The sequence below is a fragment of the Cetorhinus maximus genome, chromosome 10, assembly GCF_964194155.1.
Source record: "Cetorhinus maximus chromosome 10, sCetMax3.hap1.1, whole genome shotgun sequence".
NCBI classification, from domain to species: domain Eukaryota; kingdom Metazoa; phylum Chordata; class Chondrichthyes; order Lamniformes; family Cetorhinidae; genus Cetorhinus; species Cetorhinus maximus.
In genome coordinates this window covers 5,613,856-5,641,527 of record NC_135888.1, presented here as the reverse complement: position 1 = coordinate 5,641,527, position 27,672 = coordinate 5,613,856, and the positions used below count along the sequence as shown (strand labels likewise).

The window sequence follows — 27,672 nt, the reverse complement described above, 5'->3', positions numbered from 1 at the left end:
TGAGGGAGAGAGGAATGAGTGTGTATGAGAGGGAGTGTGAGTGTGTATGTGTGTTTGTGTGTGTGTGAGAGAGAGAGGGAGGGGAGAGTGTGTGTCTGGCTCACTCCCAGTCTCAGGGTTCTCATTCACTCTCACCCCCACACGCCAACAGGCATTGTCACCCATTCTCACAGGGGGTGAGGGTGTGTGAGTGAGCACCCTGAGCCTGGGGCTGAGCTGGGCACACACTCACTCCAATGGTCATCCTTATTTCCCAGTTTCTGAATTATCAATTTATTGTTGTGATTTATTTTGCTCAGCAAGATATTTCTTATCATACATCAGCTTTTCTTTTTTCAAAATTGATGTTTAACGTTGCGCCAAAACCTTATCTTTCCGAAATGTGCTGATCAGCTCCCATGAATGTGAGCAAAATTGAAACGTGCCCCCTCCCCGTGTGAAAAGGTTGGACAAGCCTGGCCTAGGCTCAAGGCCCACCTGGCACTGGGCCTCAGGCCTCAGGCCTCATTTCCACCAACCAGCTGAGCTTGTATTTGCCTTCGAAACAGGCACAGTGTCATCAAAATTCTAGGCCATTATTTATCTCTTGACCTCTGTTCTACTAACCTCTTCAGCTCATTCAAGAAAGGTTCATTCTTTCTGTTCTTGAGAATTATTTTATTAAGAAGTTAGGGTCATTTATATTTGGTGCCATGGTTACAAATCATTCTTTTTTTAATGAGTCGGTTTGAGTGGCTGAATTGTCAATGAATTTTGATGGTCAAGTTCAATGAGTGTGAACCTAACCTGCGAAGTCTAAAACAAAGGCAGCTTTGCCCTTTCTCCATTGCTTGAAGCCAACATCATGAGGACAATAAACCAAAATCAGATTGAAGTATCTCCAGGAATTGTGCAAGTGAAACACTCACATCACAGTTGGAAGGGGAGGCTCCAGATAACGCGTTGATTAAAAGTAAATTCGATTCAGTGTAAATCACATTGGAAAGTAATGACATGTTTTCTGGATTATACAGCGGTCTGGTTATAGAAACTGCTTTTCTAAATAGGAAATTGAAATTCTATTCTGGAAAAGTTCAGCAGGTTCTGCAATGAGGTGTTCAGACGAAGGGGCCAATCTGAGCGGTGCTGTGGCATGTCTGAAAGGAGGTAAGGCCAAGTTTCAGTTCACAGAGGACGATTAGTGGCCCTAACTATCCCTGCTCTATGCTGCGTAGTAAGTGCAAGTGTCCTTACAGGAAATGGCACAGGTCGGTGTCTACTGACTCAGACCCCAAGAAAACAGATCCCCATGGACCGTGACTGGTTGGGCTACTATAACCTGCGGGAATCATTTTTGGCCTCTTGTTTGCTGGGACCATTTTGGTCCTTGGCTTGAGCGCATAATCCAGGCTGACACTTAAGTGTGACATTTTAGATCAATGAATCCAGGTGCTCGTGGCACTATTCAAAGAGGAACAGGAAAGTTCTCCAAGTGTCTCAGCCAATACGTATCCCTCAGTCACTATAAAACACAGATTATCCGGTAATTATTTCATTACCCTTTGTAGAGCTTTGTTGTCTGTTTCCCTGCATTCCAGTGGTATCTGCACTTAACATTATCTGGCTGCAAAACAGTTTGGGACACCCTGTGACATCATGAAAGATACCGTACAAATGCATTTTCGTTCTTGTAACCCTCGGCATGATTTCTTTTGTATCATAAGAAATGGGAGCAGGGATAGACCCTATGGCCCTTTGAGCCTGCTTCCCTGTTCAATATGATCACAGCTAATCTTCTACCTCAACTCCACCTTTCCACAAAATCCACCCATCTCTCGAGTACCTTAGTGCCATTTGTAAGGTATGGAAACATTGTGTAGTTCTGCTATATGTATGCCGTTTTGCGTTGTGAGAAAAGCCGTATGAAAGATGTTGAAATATTGTCAGCCTGGGGCAGATGTGCCTCACCTTGGCATGTTTGATTTCTTGTGGACAACCTGGGTTGGCTGCCCAACAGGTATGCCCTTTTCCATGCCTCAGTTTCCTCCCAAGTGATCCAATTAACCCAGATACAAGAACGGGAAAATCTGCCCTCATATCCGATGCCTCATTTTTTTGTATATATATAAAGTGTTGCAAGTATTCCTATGAAACAGAAAAATTCAAAGCCTTAAAAAAGAAACACTGGGAACCCTTAATTGGAAATAAATATGATCTAAAATGTCACACTTAAGTGTCAGTCTGGATTATGCGCTCAAGCCAAGGACCAAAATGGTCCCAACAAACAAGATGCCAAAAATGATTCCTGCAGGTTATAGTAGCCAGACCTGTCACAGTCCATGGGGATCTGTTTTGTTGGGGTCTGAGTCAGTAGACACCGACCTGTGCCATTACACAAAATTACATAGAATTTACAGGACAGATAAAGGTAATTAGGCCCAACAGGTCTATCCTGGCATTGATGTTCCTCCACCAGCCTGATTCACCAGCATATCCTTCTATTGGACCAACACAGGTTAGAGAGGACGGTTTTTACAATAAAGGGAAGTAGAATTTGTTGATTATATATGATATTAGCACAGCTGCACCTTAATCTCCCTAGGTTTCTTGTTACAAGTATTTTAATCTTCAGTAACTAAGCAATACTGCAACAGAGATTCAGTGACCTGGAAAGAAAGTTGATATTGGGTTTTTTGACTGATAATGAAGATAACATATTTAAGCGGTACTAACATGATGAAGCAGCAGTTGTAAATAAACAATAATTTAACTGCACTTGTCGGTTAACTGTAGAAATTTCCTCCAACTAAATATTGGGAAGCCAGAAGCCTCTGTTCCCTAGATCCCAACTCCACTCCTGTCCCTGGCAACTGCCTGAGCCTAAAGGAATGCAACGTTGGTGTCATGTATGACCATGTGATGAGCTTCGGACCACATATCCGTGCCGTCATTAAAACCAGTTTGGACGAAAGGTCACAGACCTGAAATGTTAACTTGGTTTTTCCTCTACAGATGCTGCCTGACCTGCTGAGTGTGTCCGGCATTTTCGGGTTTTTATTTTGTTCCATCACTACGACTGCCTGTTTCTTCCTTCATATCATTGCTGACACCATCCCCCTGCCGCAGCTCAACTGTGGATGAAACCCTAATCCACGCCTTCATTTCCTCTAGACCTGAATATTCCAATGGAGGAGGAGGAGGCGGGAATCAGGGGGCATGTTCAATTTTGGGTCACTAACCCGCCCCCCTGATGGGGAACAGTGAGCGGCAGCGATTTTGGCCGAATCAGGGAATTAATTGGCTAAGTGACAGGTCTGCCATGGAAACAGGTTATTTGAATATTCAAGTACGGAAGTGCTCTGGCGTATTTTCAAAGGTGTTGCGATGAGTTCCTAGATTTACCAGAGCGTGTTCCCATATTATCACCGAGAGGGCAGCCAAGTAGATGACCAGTGCACACAAAAACTGCAACAGGTATGGGGCAGCAGTGGCATTGCCTCTGCAGTAGAGCAGGGAGATAGAGCAGAGACTGTGGACTTACAAACAAATACAAATTAGGAGCAGGAGTAGGCCACTCGGCCCCTCGAGCCTGCTCCCCCATTCATTAAGATTATAACTGATCCCCAACTCCACATTCCTGCCTACCCCCGATAACCTTTCACCCCCTTGTTAATCAAGAATCTATCTAGCTCTGCCTTAAAAATATTCAAATCTGTTTCCGTGGCCTTTTGAGAAAGAGAGTTCCAGAGACTCATTACCCTCAGAGAAAACATTCTCCTCATCTCTGTCTTAAATGAGCAATCCCTTATTTTTAAACAGTGACCCCTAGTTCTAGATTCTCCCACAAGAGGAAACATCCTCTCCACATCCATCCTGTCAAGATCCCTCAGGATCTTAATGGTTTCAGTTAGGCCACCTCTCACTCTCCTAAATTCCAGTGGATACGAGCCTAAACTGTCCAACCTTTCCTCATAAGATAACCTGTCCATTCCTGGTATTAGTCTAGTGAACCTTCTCTTCTAATGCATTTACATCTTTCCTTAAATAAGGAGACCAGTACTGTACATGGTACTCCAGATGTGGTCTCACCAGTGCCCTGTAAAACTGAAGCATAACCTCAATTCCCCTCACAATAATTGATAACGTTCTGTTAGGTTTCCTGATTACTTGCTTTCTCTGCATACTATCCTTTTGTGACTCATGCACTAGGACACCCAGATCCCTCTGAATCTCAGAGCTCTGCAACCTCTCACCATTTAGATAATAAGCTTCTTTTTAATTCTTCCAGCTAAAATAAACAATTTCACATTTGCCCACATTATACTTTATTTGCCAGATCTTTGCCCACTCACTAAACCTATCTCTGTCACTTTGTAGCCTCCTTATGTTCTCTTCACAATTTACATTCCTACCTACCTTTGTGTCATCAGCAAATTTAGCAACCATCCCTTCAGTCCCTTCATCAAAAACCATTGATATAAATTGTAAACAGTTGAAGTCCCAGCCCTGATCCCTGTGTCACACCACTCATCACATCCTGCCAACCAGAAAATGACCCATTTATGCCAACTCTCTGCTTCCTGTTAATCTTCTATTCATGCCGATATGTTACTCCTTACACCATAGGCTTTTATTTTCTGCAATAACCTTCAAATGCCTTCTTGATATCTAAGTACAGTACACCCACCAGTTCCCCTTTATCCACAACACATGTGACTCCTTCAAAGGACTCCAATAAATTGGTTAAACATGATTTCCCTTTCACAAAACCGTGTCGACTCTGCCTGATTGCCTTGAAGTTTTCTAAGTGCTTTGCTACAACATCTTTAATAATAGCTTCTAGCATTTTCCCTATGACAGGTGTTAGTCTAACTGGCCTATAGTTTCCTGCTTTCTGTCTCCCTCTCTCTTTGAATAAAGGAGTTACATTTGCTATTTTCCAATCTAATGGAACCATCCCCGAATCTAGGGAATTTTGGAAAATTAAAACCAGTGCATCAACTATCTCACTGCTTTCACGGCCTTAAGGTGAAGTCCACCTGGACCTGGGGATTTGTCAGCCCGTAGCCCCAACAATTTGCTCAAGAACTGCTCAAGCCTTCTGCCAACTCGTGACGCTGACAGGGGGCTGTCCGGCAGGCCAGCCAACACACATGACAACTCCGTGCGTATGCCCATCTTCATTCTCCTGTATTAGCCCCATTAATGTTGCCATCTGAGCACTCTGCATCAGGAGTTGTCTGCGACCATGTCCTCCTTTCACTCTGGTCTGAATGCAGGCCACTCATGCCCAGATGATTCACCACATGCTGATTCTGACCCTGTACTTGCCTCTAAGGTATGTGTAACGCCTGTATCTGAACTGGTGCCTGCAAGTCTTAGGTCAAGCGATGATTGGTATACGATTGGTTTAAACATAGGCAGTTTAAATGGTGGGGACTGTATGAGCTACTCTTACTGATCATGTCTCAACTGGCCTACATTTTTTTTGACTAAAGGCATCATAAACCAATGTAAGGAAACACATAATAAAAATTTCACATTGTAGCACTACTTAGCTACTGGGTTGTGTTGGGGGAGGAAGAGAGGAAGGGGGTCATAAGTACAGATGCTAGTTTTATTTAAAATAAACTATAGCTAGCTGGGGGAGTACTTTACATTAAATAAAGTCCCTTCAGTTTAACTTCCCTTTAATTTGGCCCATTAACAGATCAGATTCATTGTATAATGAAAAGAAATTGAAATACACAGCAGGAAAAACATTATAGTAAATCACAATTCTTTGCAGTATTTTAAAGGTTAGCTGTTGCTGAAACACTTCAAGTTATTAGTAAAAAAGTTAAGAAAAACATGTGAATGGGCTACTAAAAATAGACTTAAATGGCTAAATTAACTAGCTCTGTATCTCAAGTGCATTACTGTTTGCAGGCAGTCTGTTGTACTACCAATACCAACACCCTTAACAAAGAACACACAATAATGGATTTAAAGGAAATTCTAAGAGGCAGTACATTCAATATGAAGCATTTCTCCCTCAAATCCAGTTTGAAAAAGAAATCATCTTGTAGTGCTTTAACTTGCAAGAAAAACGTCTTTTTATTTCTGTTGCCTCCTAATGAGCTGCCATTTTTGATCACACAATTATAAAAGCTACTCATCTAATGTCAGCTATAATGCCGATTAGCATGCACCTCCATAAGGTGTAGCGTAGATCAATATCTTTTAATGTCTTGAGTATAAGTAAGGTGTCAGTGATTGACACACACCAATACCAAGTGTTACTAAATTTCCTAATACAGCCAACACCTGACCATCATTGCCACATTATGTGTGAAGATACTGAGGAAGGAAGATAAAATCAGAATGATAGTCCTCCCTGGATTACCCTCAGGTAATTTCTAGCAGTTTACTCAAAGCTACAGTCTGACAACTGGCTATTAGACCTTTCTGCTTAACCCAGAAAAAAGGGGAAAATCCAAGCGTCCAGACTATCCCCCAAAATAAAAAAACACTACAGAAAATAACATATCTTTTGTAAAATTGGTCTTCAAGCACATTTCATCTCAGGTTAAATTATTTTTAATTGTTGTTCACATGTATGTTAACAACACTCAGCTCTATCTCACCACCACCTCTCTTGACCCTCCACTGTCTCTGATTTGTCACACTGCTTGTCCGAAAGCCCATCTTGAATGAGCAGAAATTTCATCCAATTAAATACTGAGAAGACTGAAGCCATTGTCTTTGGCCGCTGCCACAAACTCTGTACCCTGGCCACCGGTTTCATCCCTCTCCCCAGCAACTGTCTGAGGCTGAACCAGACTGTTGTTAGCATAGCTGTTGCATTTGGCCGCAAAGTGAGTTTCCAACCACATATGTGCTCCATCACCATGATCTACTACTGCCTGTACTTCCATCTCATATCATCACCCGATGCGATGCTCATCTGCTGCTGAAACAGTCATCCAGGCTTTTTTACTTCAAGATGAGACTATTCCAATGCTTTCCTGGCCAGTGTCCCATCTTGCACCCTAGAGAAACTTGTGCTCATTTAAAACCCTGCTACCCTACCTGAACCCATACCAGATCCTGATCACCTATCACCCCTATGCTCATTGACCCACATTGGCTCCTGCTTCAGCAACATCTCAACTTTAAAATTCTCACACTTTTTAAAAGTCCCTCCATGGCCTTGGCTCTCACTATCTTTGTAACCTCCCCCAGCCCTAAAAATCGTTGTGATCTCTGCGCTCCTCCAATTCTGGCATCTGGCACATCCCCAATTTTAATTGGTCCACCATTCGGATGCCTGTTTCCGTGGCTCTAGAATTCACTGCCTAAATCTCTACAATTCTCTCCCTAAATCTCTACAATTCTCTCCCTAAATCTCTCCTCTCTCTCCTCCCTTAAGATGCTCCTTAAAATCTATCTCTTTGAGCCTTTTAGTCATCTATCCTGATACCTTCTTCTGTGGTTCTGTGTCAAATTTTGATTGAAAACACTCTTGTGAAGAGCCTTGGGACGTTTTGATGCATCAAAGACACTATAGAAGGCTCGAAACGTTAACTGATTTCTTCTCCACCGATGCTGCCAGACCTGCTGAGTTTTTCCAGGTAATTCTGTTTTCGTTTTGGATTTCCAGCATCCGCAGTAGCTTTTAGCTTTTTGTTTTTATATACATACATTTGCTGTCTTCACCTTGCCCTCCCCTCTCCTGAAGAATGCAATGCTATAGGCAGTGGTACTCCAATACTTTACCATCTGGGTGGGCCTCAAGAATAAATGACAATCGGCTACTAGATGACAAGAGCACAGCTGACATCTGGGCACATGCACTTTGAGCAGGGATCACTGAGTAGCAATTAGGAGGGGGAAACCAGGAAGATTTTCCTCTAGGCCAGGAGCACTGAGGTCAATTGTAACGCCCATTGCAACACTGGCTATGTTCAGTTAACTTAGCACAGACTGGAAATTGAAGTTGGAAACATACTACTATTTACGGCTGTGTTACACCTTGGATAAACTTGCAACGCAACTATAGTTAATGTACTTGTCAATTTATGAATTATATAAAGTACATTATAATGGTTAGCTTTCTATAGAATTAATCTTTTATCTACAGGTAGACCATGGTTTACTCACTGTTTTGTCAGGAGTTAAGCTTGCTGAGAAACACATTGTACCTTCTGCTCCAATTTCCCCATTGAAAATTGCAGTGTTCCCTGAAATAACAAAAGGAGCAGATTTAATGAAGCCATTGACAGGCATGAGTAACCTATGATAAATATTAGGAATGCTAGTTAGTTCTATCATGCACAGAACATGACTGACGAGCACTTTACAAGTATAATTTTTGAATTCAATCTCAACCCCTGTGAAACTCTGGAGGAATATTGTAGCTGTATGATCCTCTGTGGATAACAGACTACTTAGTGGCTGGTTTTGTGGTGCCCTGCGCTATGAGTTTTCGTCACACTTTCTAACACATATTTTAATGCAAATGACAGATTTGCTGGAGGGGGTATTATTTAGTATCTAATTTTCAAAATACTATCATAAAAGACTTCTGTAGCATTAACCCCCAAATTTGTAAAAGGTCAGGTTTGGGGGGCGGCACTGCGGTGAGTCAACAATTTTAAAGGAAAACCCAATCAAAGAAAAGAGACAATGTAGAGAGAAGGGTCAGAAATGTTGACTCCGATATTAATTAATTAATAGATGAGCCTGGAGTGAGGGAGTCCAATATCCTGCGCAACCATGAGATACTCAGTGGCTCAGCATCTGGCATTTATGTCATTTTGTACCATTGCTGAGGACTATAGCACTTTTTTATGGTATCACCCCAACAAATGTTAGATCGGAATGTGTAAGGTAGAAGGGCAGGGGTTGGGGAGGTGGATTGGGGAAGAACTTCTGCAGGGTTCTCCAAACTGTTACTGTGGTGGGAGATTGATATAAATCGCCCTCTGTAGCTGTTTGCAACGTTTCTCTGGGAGTTGTACTGATATTCCTGAAGTTTTAGTGATAGATTGGGAAGATACCATAGACATTCCAGGCATGCCCGCTTACCTTCATTGAAAGTTGATTTATTGGTTGATGGCTTTGAAGTACCCTTATCAGGTGCAGAAATACATTTTCCAACGTCCAGTGGGGTGGTCATCTTTGGACTAGCTAGACAACTTGATGGTCTTGAGCTTGTGCAGTTCTGCAGAGTATCAAAATGGACGGATACGTTAGGTTTTCCACCTTTGTGGAGTCCCAAAACTGAACAAGAGGCAGGAAAGAGTTGGATGATGGCTTGCATTCTGATACTTGCTTATAGTTTACTGAAACCCATGGACAATCACACCATAAGGTGCAGAAATTAATGGGAACAAAAGGACTTTGATGTTTGAAATCATGTTACAGCTGAATATTTTTGGATAGCCTCATCAAAAACAGCATTGCTTAAAACAAGCCACAGACAGGAACTCTCCTATTGCCAATGTGTGAATATTTAGAACACTTCGTCAGAATTTTATAGAACATAAACCATGTCCTGGAAACTCCTTTTAGCAGATTGTATCGGCTCACCACCGTTAGTAAATCTTTTACCTGCTGCTTAACATATTTTCACATTTGTACAGCAGGGTCTTCTAGTCCAGTTTAGAGGTTATTGTCGCACATAAGGTGAAACTGGGTGTTTAAAAAAATGTATAGAAAAATACTGTAGTTTTATCTAAAAATAATTAAGCCTTCAAAATGCGGCAGTCCCTCAGGACTGCAATAAGCATCAACCTTTCCTTCAACTGGAATAAAATGGCATGCTAATAATCAGTTTTCAGTCCAACAGTTATATTGCTTATTTTTTTTCCATTGATACATGTTTATTGCTAGTAAACACCATTCAATATTTTATAGGCAGTGGCACAGATGCTGGAGGATAATAGTGAATAGCTGTGAAATGGGAGGATAAAAAATGACCAGAATGAGTCCAGCAGTAACATGCTATAATGATTTATTACCTTGACTTGGCTAAATCTAACTAAAGAATTTTTTTTAAACACAGAGAGATGCAGAGAACATGCATTACATGTCACCTTATTAATGATCAATCTGCTTCATCAGTTACTTGTAAGGAGTTCACTTAGCAAGGGTAGATTGTGGGCTTTTTGACAGAACATATAAAGATCCTGAAATATTCCAGGAATTGTCCCTTCAGATTGAAAAATTGCAAATGTATCACCATTATTTAAGAAAAAGAAACTGGGAAATAACAGACTCATTGGTCTGACATCTCTTGTAGGGAGGTTATTGGAATCTATAATTAGACATAGATTGGCTCAGCACTTAAGAGAAATGTGAGCTGATTGGAGAGAGTTAACAGAGTTGTAAAGTGTAGGTCATGTCAAATGAATGATACTTAATTTCTCAAGGAAGCAACTAACGTAGTTATAAGAATAGCTTTCCTTATCTACATGTAGGATTAAGATTTGGCTTAGTCACATATAATTAAGGATTTGTTTTTTTTCCACCAATAAATGGCTTGTAGATTTTTACTGTAGCTAGAAATAATGAAATAGTTAAAGTTGTTCATTTTCAGGACGCTTTATGGCTTTACTGTGTCAGGGCACAATTTAGCTGTTTAGATTCTGTTGAAAATGCAGGATGTGTGATTCATATCTGTTGACTTGCCACCTCGTGAAGTAATATAACCAAGACTTGGGGTAAGGAGGAGGGGAAATGAGCTCAGGACGATTACTTACATCCTCGATCATAACAAACTGGCCAGCTGGAAGTCGGTAGGAACTACCTCTTCTTGTTGGGGCGGGGGGGGGGGGGGTCACAATAACATTTGTCATACCATAATGAATCAGCAAGGATAGTGTGTTTAACCAGAAGCCTATAAAGATCAAAAGGATTGTCAAAGGTTACGGTCTGGATTTTCCCTCTAGGCTGGAAACCGTTTCTAGATCCCAAACCCAGCCATGGGTGGGGTGGGGTGGAAACAGTTATTCATTGGAGTTCTGACCAGGTAGCCCCCCTCCTTCATTGTCATGGAGATAGGTTCCTTCTTCGATTAAGGTGGTGACTGGTCCTCGAAGCGGGAGGGCAAATCCACGGGCGGGATGAGGTTTCATGTAGGTTTTTAAAAATTTAATTGAACTGTATTTAAAAGTTATGGACATGCCCCAACTCACATGAGGGGACATGTCAGGAAATTTTTTTTTTCTATTTTTAATAATTTGTACATCAGAGCCAATCTCCCCTGAGGCTGCACTTAGCCTCAGGGAGATGACTGCGCTCTTTCGTGTGCATGTGCGAAAGAGCGCACTCTCGGGTTTAGGGATTCCACCCCCGCCCGCTCAGGGAGCGCATTGCGCTTCCGTGCTGACATCATGCTGGGTGGGCCTTAATTGCCCCGCCCACGTAAAATGGCTGCACTCCCCCCCGATCGGGGGCGCGCCTCCTCATGCCCGCACTTCAACTTCCCCCTCGATGGGGGGAAAATCCTGCCCTAAGTTGCAAACCATATGGCTGTCAGATTCAAAATGTATTACAGGGTAGACAGGAGAATATGCATGGGTGTAATTTTATATTCCAGAAGGAATTAAATAAGGTTTCATGAAAAAAATGTTGGTTAAAATTAAAGTTCATGTAACTGAAGGCTAATTATTGACCTTGTTAAGAGATTGCTTATAGTATAGTGGAAGACAGAGTTAGGATAATGGGTTTGTACTTGAACTGGAAAGAAATGACTACACTGTGCAACGAAGATCTGTGTTAGGGCCTCAACTATTCACTACATTCATTAATGACTTAGGTAACACAATATGGAACCATCTAATCAGTTTGCTGATGTCCTGAAGATTGGTGATAGAGTAAGTACTGCCGATGGCAGTATAAAATTACAAATAGACGTTAATAGATTAGGTGATTAGGAAAAACTGTGGCAGATGGATTCCAATGTAGCTAAGTGTAAAGTTAACCATTTTGGACCAAAAGAAGATAGATCTAAGTGTTTTTTCAAATGGTGACAAGCTAGGAATATTGGAGGTTCAATGAGTTTTAAGGGTTCATTGTACACAGATCATGGAAATGTCATACAAAAAATAATCAAAAAAACTAATGGAATGGAATAAAATTCCATCTTGTTATTCTATGACCTGCAAATATTAATTTCAGATGTTCCATATCTCTATCATTGAAGTTACCTTTTTGTGATGCACAAAGTAAGCCTCAGCCAGAATTGTCTTTTCCCCAGAAATTCTGGACAACTTTTGAGTTGTCTCATTGAGGCAGTGCACTACATAAGAACTTATGAAATAAGAACAGGAGTAGGTCATATGTCCCCATTAGCCTGTTCCACTATTCTATAAGATGATGAGCAGAGTTTTGCCCTTGGTGGGCGAGCGGGCCCCACCGGCTCGGTGGTGGGCGGACAGCTGATCCCTGCCACCGAAACGAGGACCGCCGCCATTTTGAGTGGGCGGGCCAATTAAGGCCCATCCAGCGGCCTGCCCGATGGGAAGCGCTGTGCACTTCCTGTGCGGGGGGAGGGATTCCCCAGCTGTCAAAGTGCGCTCTTTCGCACATGCACGCACTGCTCCCTGAGGCAAAGTCCTGTCTCAGGGAGATTAGCGACAGGTAAAAAAAACACCAAAAATGGGAAAAACATTAAAATTAAAAATATTAAAATATTAAAATTATTAACATGTCCCCCTCGTGTGACAATGTCGAAATGAGACATTTTAACAAGAAACACATGAACTTTATGACACTTTTTAAAAACGGACATGAAACTTCATCCCGCCAGTGGATGAGGTTTCACGTATAATCAGGAGCCCGCTGGGGGCACCCTGTTCTCATGCCCACATGTCCGTCCTTGGTCTGCTGCATTGTTCCAGTGAAGCTCAACGCAAACTGGAGGAACAGCACCTCATCTTCCGACTAGGTACTTTACAGCCTTCCGGACTGAATATTGAGTTCAACAACTTTAGATCATGAACTCTCTCCTCCATCCCCAACCCCTTTCCGATCCCCCTTTTTCCCAATAATTTATATAGATTTTTCTTTTCCCACCTATTTCCATTATTTTTAAATGTATTTCCATCCATTGTTTTATCTCTACCTTTTAGCCTATTTCGATTCCCTCACCCCACCCCACCCCACCCCTACTAGGGCTATCTGTACCTTGCTCGTCCTGCTTTCTACCCTTAATTAGCACATTCCTTAGATAATATCACCACCTTCAACACCTCTTTGACCTTTTGTCTATGACATCTTTTGGTTATCTCCACTTATCACTGGCCCTCTATCCAGCTCTACCTGTCCCAACCCACCCCGCTTTAAACCAGCTTATATTTCACCTCTTTTCTATTTTTACTTAGTTCTGTTGAAGGGTCATTCGGACTCGAAACGTTAACTGTGCTCCTCTCCGCAGATGCTGTCAGACCTGCTGAGTTTTTCCAGGTATTTTTATTTTTGTTTTGGATTTCCAGCATCCGCAGTTTTTTGCTTTTATCCAAAGAATATATGCCCATTGTACTCAGTCTGCCCTCATGCGACAACTCTCTTGTTTCAGGAATCAATCTAGTGACCTTCACTGCACACCATTTAAGGCAAATATATCCTTCCTTAGGCAAGGACACCAAAAAATTGTATGAAGTACTTCAGGTGGAGTCTCACCAAAGAGCCTATATAATTGCAGCAAAATTCCCTTACTTTTTCTTTGCTCCAACCCCCCCTTACAATAAAGGCTAACATACTATTTGTGTTCATAGTTGTTTTCTCTACCTGCATGTTAAATTTCTGTGAGTTTTTTTTCCACAGACAACCTAATCCCTTTGCATTTACAAGCCTTTCACCTTTTAAAAACTACTCTACAAAAACTATTCTACATTTCCTGCCAAAGAGGATAATTTCACATTTCCCCACATGACACTTCACCTGCCCACTCACTGAGCCTGCCCATGTATCTTTGTAGCCGCTTGGGGAGCTATTTACTGAAGGCGATGACCCATGAGCTGAAGAGCCAGCAAGAGCCCCACATCGCCTCCTTTTTGGGAAGACCCACCAAATGACCTGCCTCTGTGCAGCAGCCGGCCTTCTCTGGCATCAGGGACATGGGGCAGAGGTATCCTGTAGAAGAGGGACTGAAGTTTTGGACTCCACTGAAGTGGTTGGGATCGGAGGCAGACAGGGCCTTAAAATAATGGTGCCGGCCGGTGTACTGGTTCCGGCACTGGCCATTTTGGGAGAGGTGGGTTTGAGCCCTGGTTCATTTTTGTTAATGACACTTAATGTGGGCCGAATGGAAAATCCCAGTCAGCCGCCGGTTTCCCAAAGCAACATGGGGGGATGTGACTGCAAGGAGGTGGGCACTCAGCAGCAGGCTGGGATACCAGTGCTCCAAACAGGGCTACATGCAGTCCCTGCCTGCCTGGGTGACGGTGCAGCCAAAGGACACCCTGGCCTCCAATTGTCTTGAGGGGAGGGGCATTAAATTCCACATGGTGAGTGGGGTTAGAGGTCACCAGGGTCAATCAGGCAGACCCCAGCAATGAGTTGCGGGGTGGGGGGGGTGGGTGTTGTTAGTGAGGGTGTGGGTTGGTATTGCTGCAGTGGTGGCCCCTATGTGTGTCAAGGTGTGCCCAATTAGGAGGGCACCCCCTTCTCCCTCCAAGTCCGCAGGGTGATCACCAGAACTCCCCAAACAACAGAGGGCCCACCCAGCACTAGTAAAATGCTAGCAGCAGTGGGAATATGCCCTTAATTGGCCACTTAAATGGCACAATTTGTTTCTGGCAGGAGGGGTGGCCCTCCACCTTCGTCACGCCTGGCAGGATGCCAAGGTGGTGGTCAGGTGATGGGCACTCCACCCCTGCCTTCCCTCGCCATTTTTACAGGGGTTCTCCATGTCTCGAGAAGGCTGATGAAGTCCAATCCTGGTTCTGAGCTGGTGCAAGGCTTCGCTGCCCTCTCCAGTTGTTGTTATTTTGTATAGAACAAGGGCTCCAGTGGTCTACAGGTTAGAACCCCACCCCGTTTCAGCCAATAGCGGAGAAACACATTTCTCTTTCACTTGCTAGGGTATTTTCTTTTGGTAAATTTGAACCTTGGTTACCCATTGAACCCTTTAGCAAACGGGTTAAATCCAGTAAGATACTGCGGCAACACACACCTAAAAATATCCATTCTACATCCGAATCAACTATCTGATTTGGCACCAAAACAAAGAAAGCCAAATTAAAAACACAGCAGAATGTGAAATATGATGTAATTCCCACAGTTTTAATGCATCTAAAAAAAGGAGTATACGGTTCAGTTTTAAGACACAAGCCATGCTGTCAGGTCAGTTAAGCAGGTATTGTTATAATAAGACATTTGACATACAATCCTATAAACAATTACGTTAAAGGTAATCTTAACAAGTTTTCCTGAAGGATTTTTCATCTTATTAACTTGTTTGTGCTAGACACAGGGACAAAAACATTCAAAAAGAACTATATCTGTACAAACTGTACTCACTGTGAAAGACAAAGCTTTTCTCTTTTCTTTCATTCTTTTAATGGCATTTCTCACCTGCAGAAAATAAATCAATCCAATCGTATTTACACGTGAGGTGAGGATGGGTGCAAAGTGCCTGATTATATCTGTATCAGAAATTTGCTTCTGTTTTCCTGCAACTGGGGTTGATTGCCTTTGCTTGTAGGAAGTATGTAATTTAAAAAAAAATAAATACAGGAAAACCACTACACTCTGGAAGATATTAGATTGCACCTTACAGTACAAATGGGAATCAGAAATAATCTCATGCGCGCAAATAATGTGGTGTAAATGCTCAAAAGCAAAGCGTTCATAATGTCATAAAATTCATCAGTGCTACACGGAGCCGTTTTAACCTTGCGATGTAATGTTAATTCCAGACCGTCGGCCAAATTTTACATTGTAACACACCAGAATCAACTTTCTGCTGGAGGAAAATTAAACTTAAAAAAAAAGGAGTATTGCAGCTGCCACATTGCGTTATTATAGGTGAAATCCTGGCCTTCATTATGCCTCCAATTAGGAATTCGGCTTTTTTTGAGGCTGCAGAGATAGGGTGGGGGGGAGGTTGGTGGCAGGAAATTGTGTACCACTGTTGGATAGTAAAGGCGTAAAGGAACTTAAAATTCTATTCCACCATATTTTGATAGTCAAACTCAGGAACACCAGTAAGGTCCACAAAAGGGCTAAGAACCTGCTGATTCAGCAAGGAAATGCTTCTCCATACAGTTGGACAGAGGACAGCCATACTGCTTATATCAGATAGGTACCAGCCCAAAAGGAGAGCAGCAGAGCAACTGCGGCTGGTTGTGGCCAGGGTATGTCCGCCAACCATACAATACTGTCCATGGCAATACCATTACCGCCGCGGAACAGGACTCAACAGCATAATACAAATATTATGAACATAATATGAAGCAGGTTATCACTTGGTGACCACCACCCACCTCACCCCTCATTATTTGTTCAATTGAATGCATTGCTTACCATCAATGCCAAGAGCCAGCATGGTGCCCTATACACCAAAAGCTTTCTAGTGGAAATATTCCTTCCCTCACATCCTTACGTGAAATCGCCCCACTCAAAGCCTCACATGAACTCTAATTGCCAAAATGCCAGGAGTGACAATTCATATGGTTTACCACAAATAGAAAAAAAGATGAAAATCCCTTTATTGTGGTCATCATGTATTAAAACCTTCAAATTGATGTACTCTTTAAATTATCACATCAATTAAAAAATATACATATACTTTCAACTCCTGCTATTTGCCCATTCTTAGAACATTGGGAGATTTATGTGATTATACATAAAATAGGTGAACATCAAAAATAAATGCCTCATACCTCAGTGTTGTAAACAGCATACACCAAGAATATATATAGCCCCTAAAACAAACCAAAAGTAAACATTTATAAACACACAAGTTATTTACTTTGGTTATATTGATGTTTACTTGCATTTAATAAAAAAATGTTACCATCAGGTCATTTTAAAAGAAAACTGGTTGTTGTTTCATGACTTCACAGTCTTGCCTTGGAGATTAGTTTGAATCTTGGGAGGATTCGCAAATTGATTAATAGTCTGACAGGCCATGATACGAATGCTTGTTCCGTGGCCATAAACATCTTTAGACCAATTGATGAGAGTGCTTTGTCCTCTACAAAGATGGGTTCCCACTGCCTACCACAGGGAGAGTACAGTACTGTGCACTGTTCTGGTCTCTGTACTGTAAAGAAGGATATAGAAGCACTGAAGAAAGTACAAAAGAGATTTACAAGGATGGTACCAGAAATGAGAGAAATAGCTATCAGGAAAGGTTAATCAGGTTGGGGCTTTTATCTTTAGAAAAGAGAAGATTTAGAGATGTCTTGATAAAGGTCTTTGCAATTATGAATGGGCTGGACAGGATAGATGTGGAAAGACAGTTTCCATTCATAGTAGAGTCTAAAACCAGGGCCATAAATACAAGTTATTACAATTAAATCCATTTGGGAAATAATGAGATTTTTTTTTTTACTGAGAGAATGGCTAGAATGTGGAACTATCACAGGAACTGGTGAGGCAAATAGCTCAGATGTTTTCAAAAGGAAACTAAAGACGTACATGAGAGAAAAGGTGATAAGAAGATTTGCTGAAAGGCTGGGATCAGATGGCTGGAATGGAAGGAGATTCACATCAGTATAAACACCAACACAGACGACTTAGGCTGTTTCTGTGCTGAATATTCCATGTAATTCTATGTTACACATATGGTGAGAAGTGGGAATGGTGGAGTCGGAGGGTGGTGGTGGAAACAAGACACGAGTCTCCCTGCTTCATGTCAATCCAGAAGTGAGAGCAGGAGCTCCAGAATCCACCCAGCAGAACTGTCTGGAGCTTCTTCAAACTCCGCACCTTCTGCTTCGGGTGTGAGGAAGCTTTTGTTATTCATTCACGAGGTGTGGGCTTCACTGGCTGGGCCAGCATTTATTGCCCATCCCTAGTTTCCCTTGAGAAGGTGGTGGTGTGCTGCCTTCTTGAACTGCTACAGTCCATGTGGTGTAGGTACACCCACAGTGCTGCTACTGTGCATCGGAAGGGAGTTCCAGGATTTTGAACCAGCGACAGTGAAGGAACAGTGATATATTTCCAAGTCAGGATGGTGAGTGACTTCGAGGGGAACTTCCAGGTGGTGGTGTTCCCTTGTGTCTGCTGCCCTTGTCCTTCTAGATGGTCGTGGTCATGGGTTTCAAAGGTGCTGTCTAAGGCGCCTTGGTGAATTTCTGCAGTGCATCTTGTAGATGGTACACACTGATGCTACTGTGCTTCGGTGGTGGAGGGAGTGAATGTTTATGGTGGGGTGCCAATCATGCGGGCTGCTTTGTCCTGATGGTGTCAAGCTTTCTGAGTGTTGTTAGGAGCTGCATTCATCCAGTTGGTTGTGGGGTCACTTAGCTTTGCCTATCACTTGCTGCTTATGCTGTTTGGCACGCAAGTAGTCTAGTGCTGTAGCTTCACCAGGTTGACACCTCATTGTTAGGTATGCCTGGTGCTGCTCCTGGCATGCCCTCCTGCACTCTTCATTGAACCAGGGTTAATCCCCTGGCTTGATGGTAATGGTAGAGTGGGGGATATGCTGGGCCATGAGTTACAGATTGTGTTTGAGTACAATTCTGCTGCTGATGGCCCACAGCGCCTCTTGATTGCCCAGTTTTGAGCTGCTAGATCTGTTCGAAATTTATCCCATTTAGCACAGTGGTAGTGCCACACAACACGATGGAGGTTATCCTCAACAGGAAGGTGGGACTTCGTCCCCACAATGACTGTGTGGTGGCCACTCCTACTGATACTGTCATGGACAGATACATCTGCGGCAGGCAGGCTGGTGAGGATCAGGTCAAGTATGTTATGCCCTCTTGTTGGTTCCCTCACCACCTGCCGCAGACCCAGTGTAGCAGCTATGTCCTTTAGGGCTTGGTCAGTAGTGGTACTACTGAACCACTTTTGGTGAAGGATATTGAAGTCCCCCACCCAGAGTACATTCTGCACCCTTGCATGGTGTTCAACATGGAGGAGCACTGATTCATCAACAGTATGTGGTAATCAGCAGGAGGTTTCCTTGCCCATGATTGACCTGATGCCATGAGACTTCATAAGGTCCAGAGTCGATGTTTAGGTCTTCCAGGGCAATTCCTGCCCCTCCTGACTGTATACCACTGTCCCGCCACCACTGCTGGGTCTGTCCTGCCGGTGGGACAGGACATAGGGCAGCCCAGGGATGGTGATGGTGGTGTCTGGGATATTATCTATAAGGTATGATTCCATGAGGATGACTATATCAGGCTGTTGCTTGACTAGTCTGTGAGACAGCTCTCCCTATTTTGGCACTAGCCCCCAGACTTTGCTAGATTGACCGGGCTGAGTTTGCCATTGTTGTTTCCAATACCTACATCAATGCTGGGCGGTCCATCCAGGTTTCATTTTTTTTCTGAGGCTTTGTAGTGGTTTGATACAACCGAGTGACTTGCTAGGCCATTGCAGAGGGCATTTTAAGAGTCAACCACATGTAGGCTGGACCAGGTAAGGACGGCAGATTTCCTTCTGCAATCTTCCGCATTAGTGAACCAGATGAGTTTTTACAACAATCAATATGGTTTCATGGTCATCTTTTAATTCCAGGTTTTTTAAATTGAATTCAAATTCCACCACCTGCAGGTCCCCAATACCCTGGGTCTCTAGATTACATGTCCCACGGGAATACCAAAGACCAAATGCCAATGACTCTCTTTACTAAGTAGATTCATTGGGGAATATACTGATGCACCAAAGGATCCTCAATCATTTAGTTCAGAAACAAGTGATTAGTCAGGAATACAAGTAAAGAAACAAACCGAAAATACTGCTGACCGTCTCAGCAGGAGAACACATTCACTTCTAGGAGTACAACTGAGGAAGGACCTCCAAAATATGCAAGTTTTACCTCTTTGACCAGGTAGCACTCTGTTTTTCACTCATTCTTACAGGCATGTCGTGTTTAGGCAGACAGTTAGAAATTCAGATAACTTGAAAGGCTTCTAACATTATTCAATCACATCCACATTCATAATTCAGAGTGAACCCTCTAAAACGAACACTTGGAGAAATGAGCATCCAGTGAGCATGTCCACAGGATCCAACTGATTCGCTCCAGGTCCCTCCTCCCCCTCAGCTGTGCCTGTTATTAATTTGTAATATGCTCACTTTGTACACGTCAAATGCTGGGTCAAAATCCTGGAACTCCCTTCCTAACAGCACTGTGGGTGTACCTATGACCACATGGACTGCAGCGGTTCAAGAAGGCAACTCACCACCACCTTCTCAAGGGCAACTAGAGATGGGCAATAAATGGCCAGCAATGCCCACATCCCTTGAAAGAATAAATTTTTAAAAATGGGCAACTCTGTTCTTTGATAGCCTATGTTCAGAAGCCTCCCCCATCCCTCAAGATCATTTTCTGGTCCCTGCTTCACCCCCACTGCGCTCCAGGAAGTTTTTGCCTTAACTCTCAAATCCCATGTCTTGAACTAGTTTCCTAACCTTTTTTTCTGTCCCTTTACAAATTTTCTTCCACTCATCACTAACACCCCACCCCATTCCCCAAAGAGAGTTGGTCTTCACTATCTGTCAGCACTACCAAACTAGATCAAATAATTACTGATAAATATGAGTAACCTGTAGAACTCTACCAGATAACCCCAATACTATAAGTAAGATTTTCTTTCAAGTCAAAGAATCACATCAAAGAATTTAACTGGAAATTCTTGGATTTAGTTAAGACTCTCACCTACCTTTTTCAAGTGTAGAAGTCAGGGATAACTCTTCACTATTATAATGTTCAGTCCAAACATTAACATTGAATAAAAAAACATACAGCTCAAAGTTCTCATTTATTAATATGCCAGTTACATTTTCTAGTTCACTTTGACTGGATCACCGAATGGATAATTAAAAAGGCTTGCAGTACAAAGATTGCTGTTTATAGAGATCCTGATCAAAGCAAAAGTCTGATCTAAATATAGTATTTCTTGGCAAACTAGTTGTGTGTTTATCAGGATTCAATTGTAGTATACTTCCTTCTCCAAACAGGAGGGTGGGACAAACGGGGTTGCAAACTTGTTTAGGGCCACTCTCAATACCCCGTCCATCACAGGCCAACAGATGTGCTTTGATGCGTCGGCACTGGTCCTGACAGTTCCCCTTCCCTCCTGAGATGGAAAGCTCACTCCCACACAAAATTCCATCCTGCAGTGCAGCTCAAACTGGCTAAATTTACCCAAGGAAGGTATACGAGTACAACTGACAGATAAGACTGCAATTCAAACTTCTAATGTGTTGATCCACAGCCCCTATTCTACATAGGCCTAGTAGGGCCAATGATATGCTCCTTTTCAAAAAAAGACATCTGATTTATGTACAGAATATTGCATTTGTGTAATAGTTCTTAATGTCTAGATAGCTGAAATAGTTATTCCTTGAGTTTGTTTAAGTTGTGCCATTGTGCAAAGTTAACAAAGTATGAATGTGAAAATTTTTAAGATTGTTATGTTTTAAACCATATTTGTAACTTAAGGTAAAACAGAATACCCTTGAGAGAGGGTTGGTAGGAGTTTGTATAACTGGCCGGCAAAAGGTCAGGTAGCTTGGTTACCCGTGGGTTGGGTTGGGACTTGCTGAGCAAGGTGCAAATTTCTCATACCTGAAACAGAGGCAAAAGCAGCTGGACAGGCTTTCTGTCTCCAAGATTTTGGACAGAAAAGGAGAGAGAGAGGGGTCTCACAGAGATGAAAGACTGCAGTTAGAGGGTGGTTAGCAGAGAGGAAGGTCTGTCCTTTCTGTCAGCTACCAGGCAGAATGCGGAAGGTTCTTCCTTGTGTGGTCAGGGGGGAAACAGAATCACCGGAATAGGCTTCACTGCTGGTTTGGGACTTCTCCAGAATACTGAGAAGAACAATTTTCAATGGTTGTTCAATATTATGATTCAGCGAAACGGGGAGACATGAACCTGTTGGGTGCTGGGAGTGGCCGTGGACTGTTCCCTATAAAGACTGTAATCCTGTGGAGAGCATGTTGTAATGTATATGTAAACAGTGTGGGGTAATCGGTCGTGTTAAGACATTAATATGGGTTAACTTTTCTGCAGTTTAGAGTTTTAGTTGTCTACTAAATAGTGTTACAGTCAAAAACTTAAAATTTGAAATCTTGTCATGTGATCCTTTCAGTAATTAACTGGGGATTTTAATAAGTTATTGATCTCAATGGGGATCCTAATTATTATACAGGATTAACATGTAACCGTGGCATTTTGGAATCAATTGTCAAAAACTTACATTTATACAGTACTTTCACAAATACTGTACATCCCAAAGCCTTTTACAGCCAATGAAGTATTTTGAAGTGTAATGTCAAGCCCAGTGAAGGCATGTCATGTTATGAACTTTCACAATACTTTGAAAAATTGGACACAAACCAGCTGTTAACATGGTTGCAACAAATCTTGTAACTTTTGGACTACAGACAGTATTATGTCTCCGGCGAATACCTAATTAAATATGGACATAGGTGAGGATACCTCACAGCCATTAGTGGAATTCAAACATCTCATTGTTTAAGGATGGGAAAACACCTAAAGACTATGGAGTTTCCAGACTTCCTGTCTCCATGTTTCATACTGGACATAGGGAAGATCGAAACTCAATGGTTACCATCAACTTCCAATTGTATCACGATGGCCTTCCCCACCCAAACCAGACTGGATGGGTCTCAGAAGTGTTAACCCACTTGTCATGTGATCGAAACTGGTTTCGCAAACTGCACACTTATTACCCCACAACCCAGCAAGTCATCAGGACCTCAGTCGACAGCCAGTCTGAGAACCAGACTCTAAAACTAACTGCAAGCCATCAAGTAGCCAAAGTACTTAACCTGTTCCAGTTTCAAAGTTCACCTGAAAACCAAACTTTTAGATATTTGACAAGAAATTTCACAACCTGCTGTAAGCCTTTCACTTTATAAGACCCTCACTACAACTTTAAATCATCAAATCCATTCAGGAAAATATGGGCCTGCCATGTTGGAGACTGGAATCGTAAATCGGAGACTGAAGTAACTGTAAACTGTAAAAGTGCACGATCTCTATCTGCATCCAATCTTTGTGTGTATGTGCTTGTGCGCGTGTGCATGCATGAAACAGTGTGTGATGTTACGTTAATTCAGGGTCAGTGTGTGAAAATAAATAACCTCCTTTATTTTAAACTCATGAAAGCTTGGCGCTGAAGTATTTGATTGGAATAACACTCCAAGGGCAAGAAAATACACACCTCTTTCCATTCAAAACATACTGATTATGGGCAATAAAAGAGCATATACACCCTGTCTGGCAATAGACACTGTTGTAATGTAGTAACCAATTTGCACACAGTAAGATCCCACAAAAAATGCGATAATGACCGGATTAGGTGTTTTTGTCATGTTGGTTCAGGGATACATATTGCCAGGACACCAAGGATAACTCCTTTACTCTTCTCTGAAATAGCGCTGTGGCATCATTTATGTCCACCTGAGGGGGCAGACAGGACCTGGGTTTAGAGTCTCATTGAAAAGACACCACTTCCAACTGAACTGGAGTGTCAGCTTCAATTGTTATGCTCAAGTCCCAGACAAGCATAAAACACATTAGTTAAAAAAAGCCAAAGCTCTCAAGGAGAATCAAAAATCACAACTGATTGATATTTGTCACATTTCCTTTCTGCCAATACTACTTTCTCAGCTTGCTAACTTATGTAGTAAATGTGAGAAAAATGTACATCATGTTGCTGCTGGGTTATTTGGACTTTTGAATTGGAGGCACATATTTGAAACCTTAACTCTTGAATCAGGAAATCCTGGCAAACATTTTTCAAAGTGGGGTCTGTGTGATGTACTAACACATTAAAACAAGCCTGCAACATTGGGCAGAATTTTCCGGTTGAGCTGGAAAAATGAGTTGGAATTTTCTCCTCGCCACTTTCGTGATGGCTGATCCACTGATCCATGTTGGGAACACCGTCCGCATGTATCGGCGTGTCACGAGTCCTCACTAATTATGTTCACCCTCCCAATTACATACCACACCAGTGGGAGATTAGACTGGTCTTAATCACGACCGGGTATAAGTGCCAGTGCAGCTGTCCACCTTCCGTTCACTTGTGACTTCAAGGTGAGTGCAACGTTCAAAGCCTACCTGCCAACAGCACAATGCCAGTGGTAGCCCACACTGGTGAGGGTGTGTGGTGGGGCTGCTCATGGTTAGTTGCCTTGGGTGATGAGCTGGGCTGCTCAGCATGGCTGCCTTGAGCGTTGAGCCCAAGCTGTTCACTGTAGCTGTCTCACGTGTTGAGCTGGGCTGTTCACCACAGTTGCCGTGCTATATCAGTAGGGTAGCATTGTGTGCTGCCAGTCTCAGAAAAGGCTGCGGGTGAAGGGGGCTTGGTTAGGTGTGGGGGGGGTGGTGGTGGGGAATGGCAGACATGGGGCGAAGGAAGCTTGGTAAGCTTGGGGGGATGACAGAGATATGAGGGTGAAGGGGGCTTGGTAGGGTTGGAGGAGTTGGGGGGTGGTGGGGAAACAATGGCAAGCACAGGGAAGATTGGGGGTGGGGAAACTGGAGCCCGACATGAAACAGTAGAATGCAGAGACAGAATGGGGTGGGTGGGTTTTGATTTGCATGAAAGGGAAGGTATGCATGCAAACTGTAGAGTACGAATGGGGGCGTTTAGTGTGCCACAAGAGGGAAGGGTTGCACAGAGACTCATGAAGTGGGGTGGGGTGGGGGGGAGTGGGAGGGTAAGGGTCTTGTGGTCATTCATCGAGGAGTCAAAGAGGTCATGTCATGGCAGTCTTTAGCAGCTGCTAAGAGCAAGATTTCAGTGACCTCAGCACCTCAACGTTGCTGAGCAATGGTTCAAAGCTCCTAATACATGTTTCAGGCTAACTGCACCTTTCCTAATTTAAAGTATTCATTAATACATGTTCATATTCATGTGTTCATTAATGATGAGTACCATTCGCAACTCCTCAGATACTGAAGTAGTCCATGTCCATATGCAGCAAGACCTGGATAACATTCAGGCTTGGGCTGACAAGTAACATTTGTGCCACACAAGTGCCAGGCAATGACCATCTCCAACAACAAAGAATCTAATCATGTTTCAATCAAGTCGCCTCTATTTCTAAGCCCCAGTGGATACAAGCCTAGCCTGTCCAGCCTTTCCTCATAAGATGACCCACCCATTCCAGATATTAATCTAGTAAACCTTCTCTGAACTGCTTCTAATGCATTTACATATTTCCTTAAATAAGGAGACCAATAGAGTACACAGCAGTCCAGATGTGGTCTCACCAATGCCCTGTATAACTGAAGAATAACATCCCTACTCTTGTATTCAATTCCTCTCGTAATAAACAATAACATTCTATTAGCTTTGCTAGTTACTTGCTGCACCTGCATACTAACCTTTTGTGATTCATGTGCTAAAACAGCCTGCTTGATCCCATCCACCACCTTAAACGTTCACTCCCTCTACCACTGGCATACAGTGGCAGCAGTGCATACCTTACACAAAATGCAGCAACTCACCAAGGCTCCGTCAACAGCACATTCCAAACCCACAACCTCTACCACTTAGAAGGACAAGGGCAGCAGATGCAAGGGAACATCAGCACCTGCAAGGTCCCCTCCCAGGCCACGCACCATCCTTACGTGGAGCTTCATCGCTGTTCCTTCACTGTCGCGAGATCAGACCCTAACCCTAACCCTTCCCGGGAGGATTGTGGGTTTATCTGCACCGGATGGACTTCAGCAATTCAAAGCTCCCCACCACCTTCTCAAGGGCAATCAAGGGTCAGCAATAAATACTGGCCTTGCCAACGACTCTCACATCTCATGAAAGAATCAAAATAACTCATGTCAAAACCTACACATACCATTCCTGCATAAATCTTCTTCCATTCATCGAATTACAGGAACACACATGAAAATCTTTTACTTAGCTGCTCAAGGCACTATTTTTTAAAAAAACATTTATGTTTTTAATATTCATTCAGACATGCAGATTTTCCCTGCAGTTTATACTGGCTTCATGACCAACCATTTCCCTATTTCCTGCCCTGTGAGAGATGGGTGACCCAATAGCAGCAGATGCACCACCAGGAGCCCAGCAACATAATGCGACATTGGAAAGGGTCAACGGTGCAGCAATGGAGCAGACAAAATCCTTACTCTGTTGGTGGTGTTGCACATCTGTAGGAATTCAGAGGAAATTCTGCCACATAAATACCAGCAGAGAGCAGCCGGACCGAATGACCTTCGTCTGTGCTTATAAATTTAATCGGGTGCAAATTGGGCCATTGTGCCTTTAAGATCTTCAGACCACTTCGCATTTTCAATGCACAATAGATGCAGGGATGTCTTTTCAGTTTCACTGCCTGGGTAGTAATCTGGCTGTGCAAAGCACCCACCCATTGCAGAACGCACCCAATCAATGGAATATAAACTGACCTCGTTCTACAATGGGTGGGTGATCGGATCAGCCAGATGGGTGCCCAGATGGTGAAGACTAAAATTTATCCCCAAAGTTTGTAAAGCGAATCAGTTTTCATACAACATTCAACTTTTATAATGTTAAAAAATGATGTCAGATCAAGGCATGGAAAATAATTATTGACAGTAGGTACCAATGATTCAACTGTTTTTTTGTTGCCCTACTCGAGTCTTATGCTCAACCCAAACAAACACCCCAACATTGTCATCAAACCCGCTGACAAGGGTGGTACTGTTGTTGTCTGGCGCATTGACCTCTACCTCGCGGAGGCTGAGCGTCAACTCGCAGACACTTCCTCCTACCTCTCCCTGGACCATGACCCCACCATAGAACATCAAGCCATTGTTTCCAGGACTGTCACTGACCTCATCTCCTCTGGAGATCTTCCTCCCACAGCTTCCAACTTGATAGTCGCCCAACCTCGGACAGCCCGCTTCTACCTCCTACCCAAAATCCACAAACAGAACTGTCCTGGCAGACCGATCGTGTCAGCCTGTTCCTGCCCCACGGAACTCATTTCTCGTTATCTTGACTCCCTTCTCTCTCCCCTTGTCCAGTCCCTTCCCACCTACATCCGTGATTCCTCTGACACCTTACGTCACATCAACAATTTCCAGTTCCCTGGCCCCAACCGCTTCCTCTTCACCATGGATGTCCAATCCCTCTACACCTCCATCCCCCACCAGGATGGTCTGAGGGCCCTTAGCTTCTTCCTTGAACAGAGGCCCCAACAATCCCCATCCACCACTACTCTCCTCCGTCTGGCTGAACTTGTTCTCACACTGAACAATTTCTCCTTTAACTCCTCTCACTTCCTCCAAATAAAAGGTGTGGCTATGCCTGTCTCTTTATGGGGTATGTGGAACATTCCTTGTTCCAGTCCTACTCCGGCCCCCTCCCACAACTCTTTCTCCGGTACATCGATGATTACTTCAGTGCTGCTTCATGCTCTCGTCGGGACCTGGAAAAATTTATTAATTTTGCTTCCAATCTCCACCCCTCCATCATTTTCACATGGTCCATCTCTGACACTTCTCTTCCCTTCCTTGACCTCTCTGTCTCAATT

General features: G+C 43.1%; 1 protein-coding gene across 1 annotated transcript in view; it reads right to left on the bottom strand.

Moving 5' to 3' along the window:
* The window catches only part of adgrd2 (adhesion G protein-coupled receptor D2), a 191,064-nt gene that overhangs the window by 51,450 nt on the left and 111,942 nt on the right, over window positions 1-27,672 (bottom strand). The window contains exons 21-24 of the mRNA XM_078551262.1: window positions 16,854-16,895; window positions 15,490-15,543; window positions 9,049-9,184; window positions 8,122-8,201 (exon numbers count right to left, since the gene is read on the bottom strand). Coding sequence (XP_078407388.1) covers window positions 8,122-8,201; window positions 9,049-9,184; window positions 15,490-15,543; window positions 16,854-16,895 — 312 coding nt within the window. The remainder of the gene's footprint in view (window positions 1-8,121; window positions 8,202-9,048; window positions 9,185-15,489; window positions 15,544-16,853; window positions 16,896-27,672) is intronic.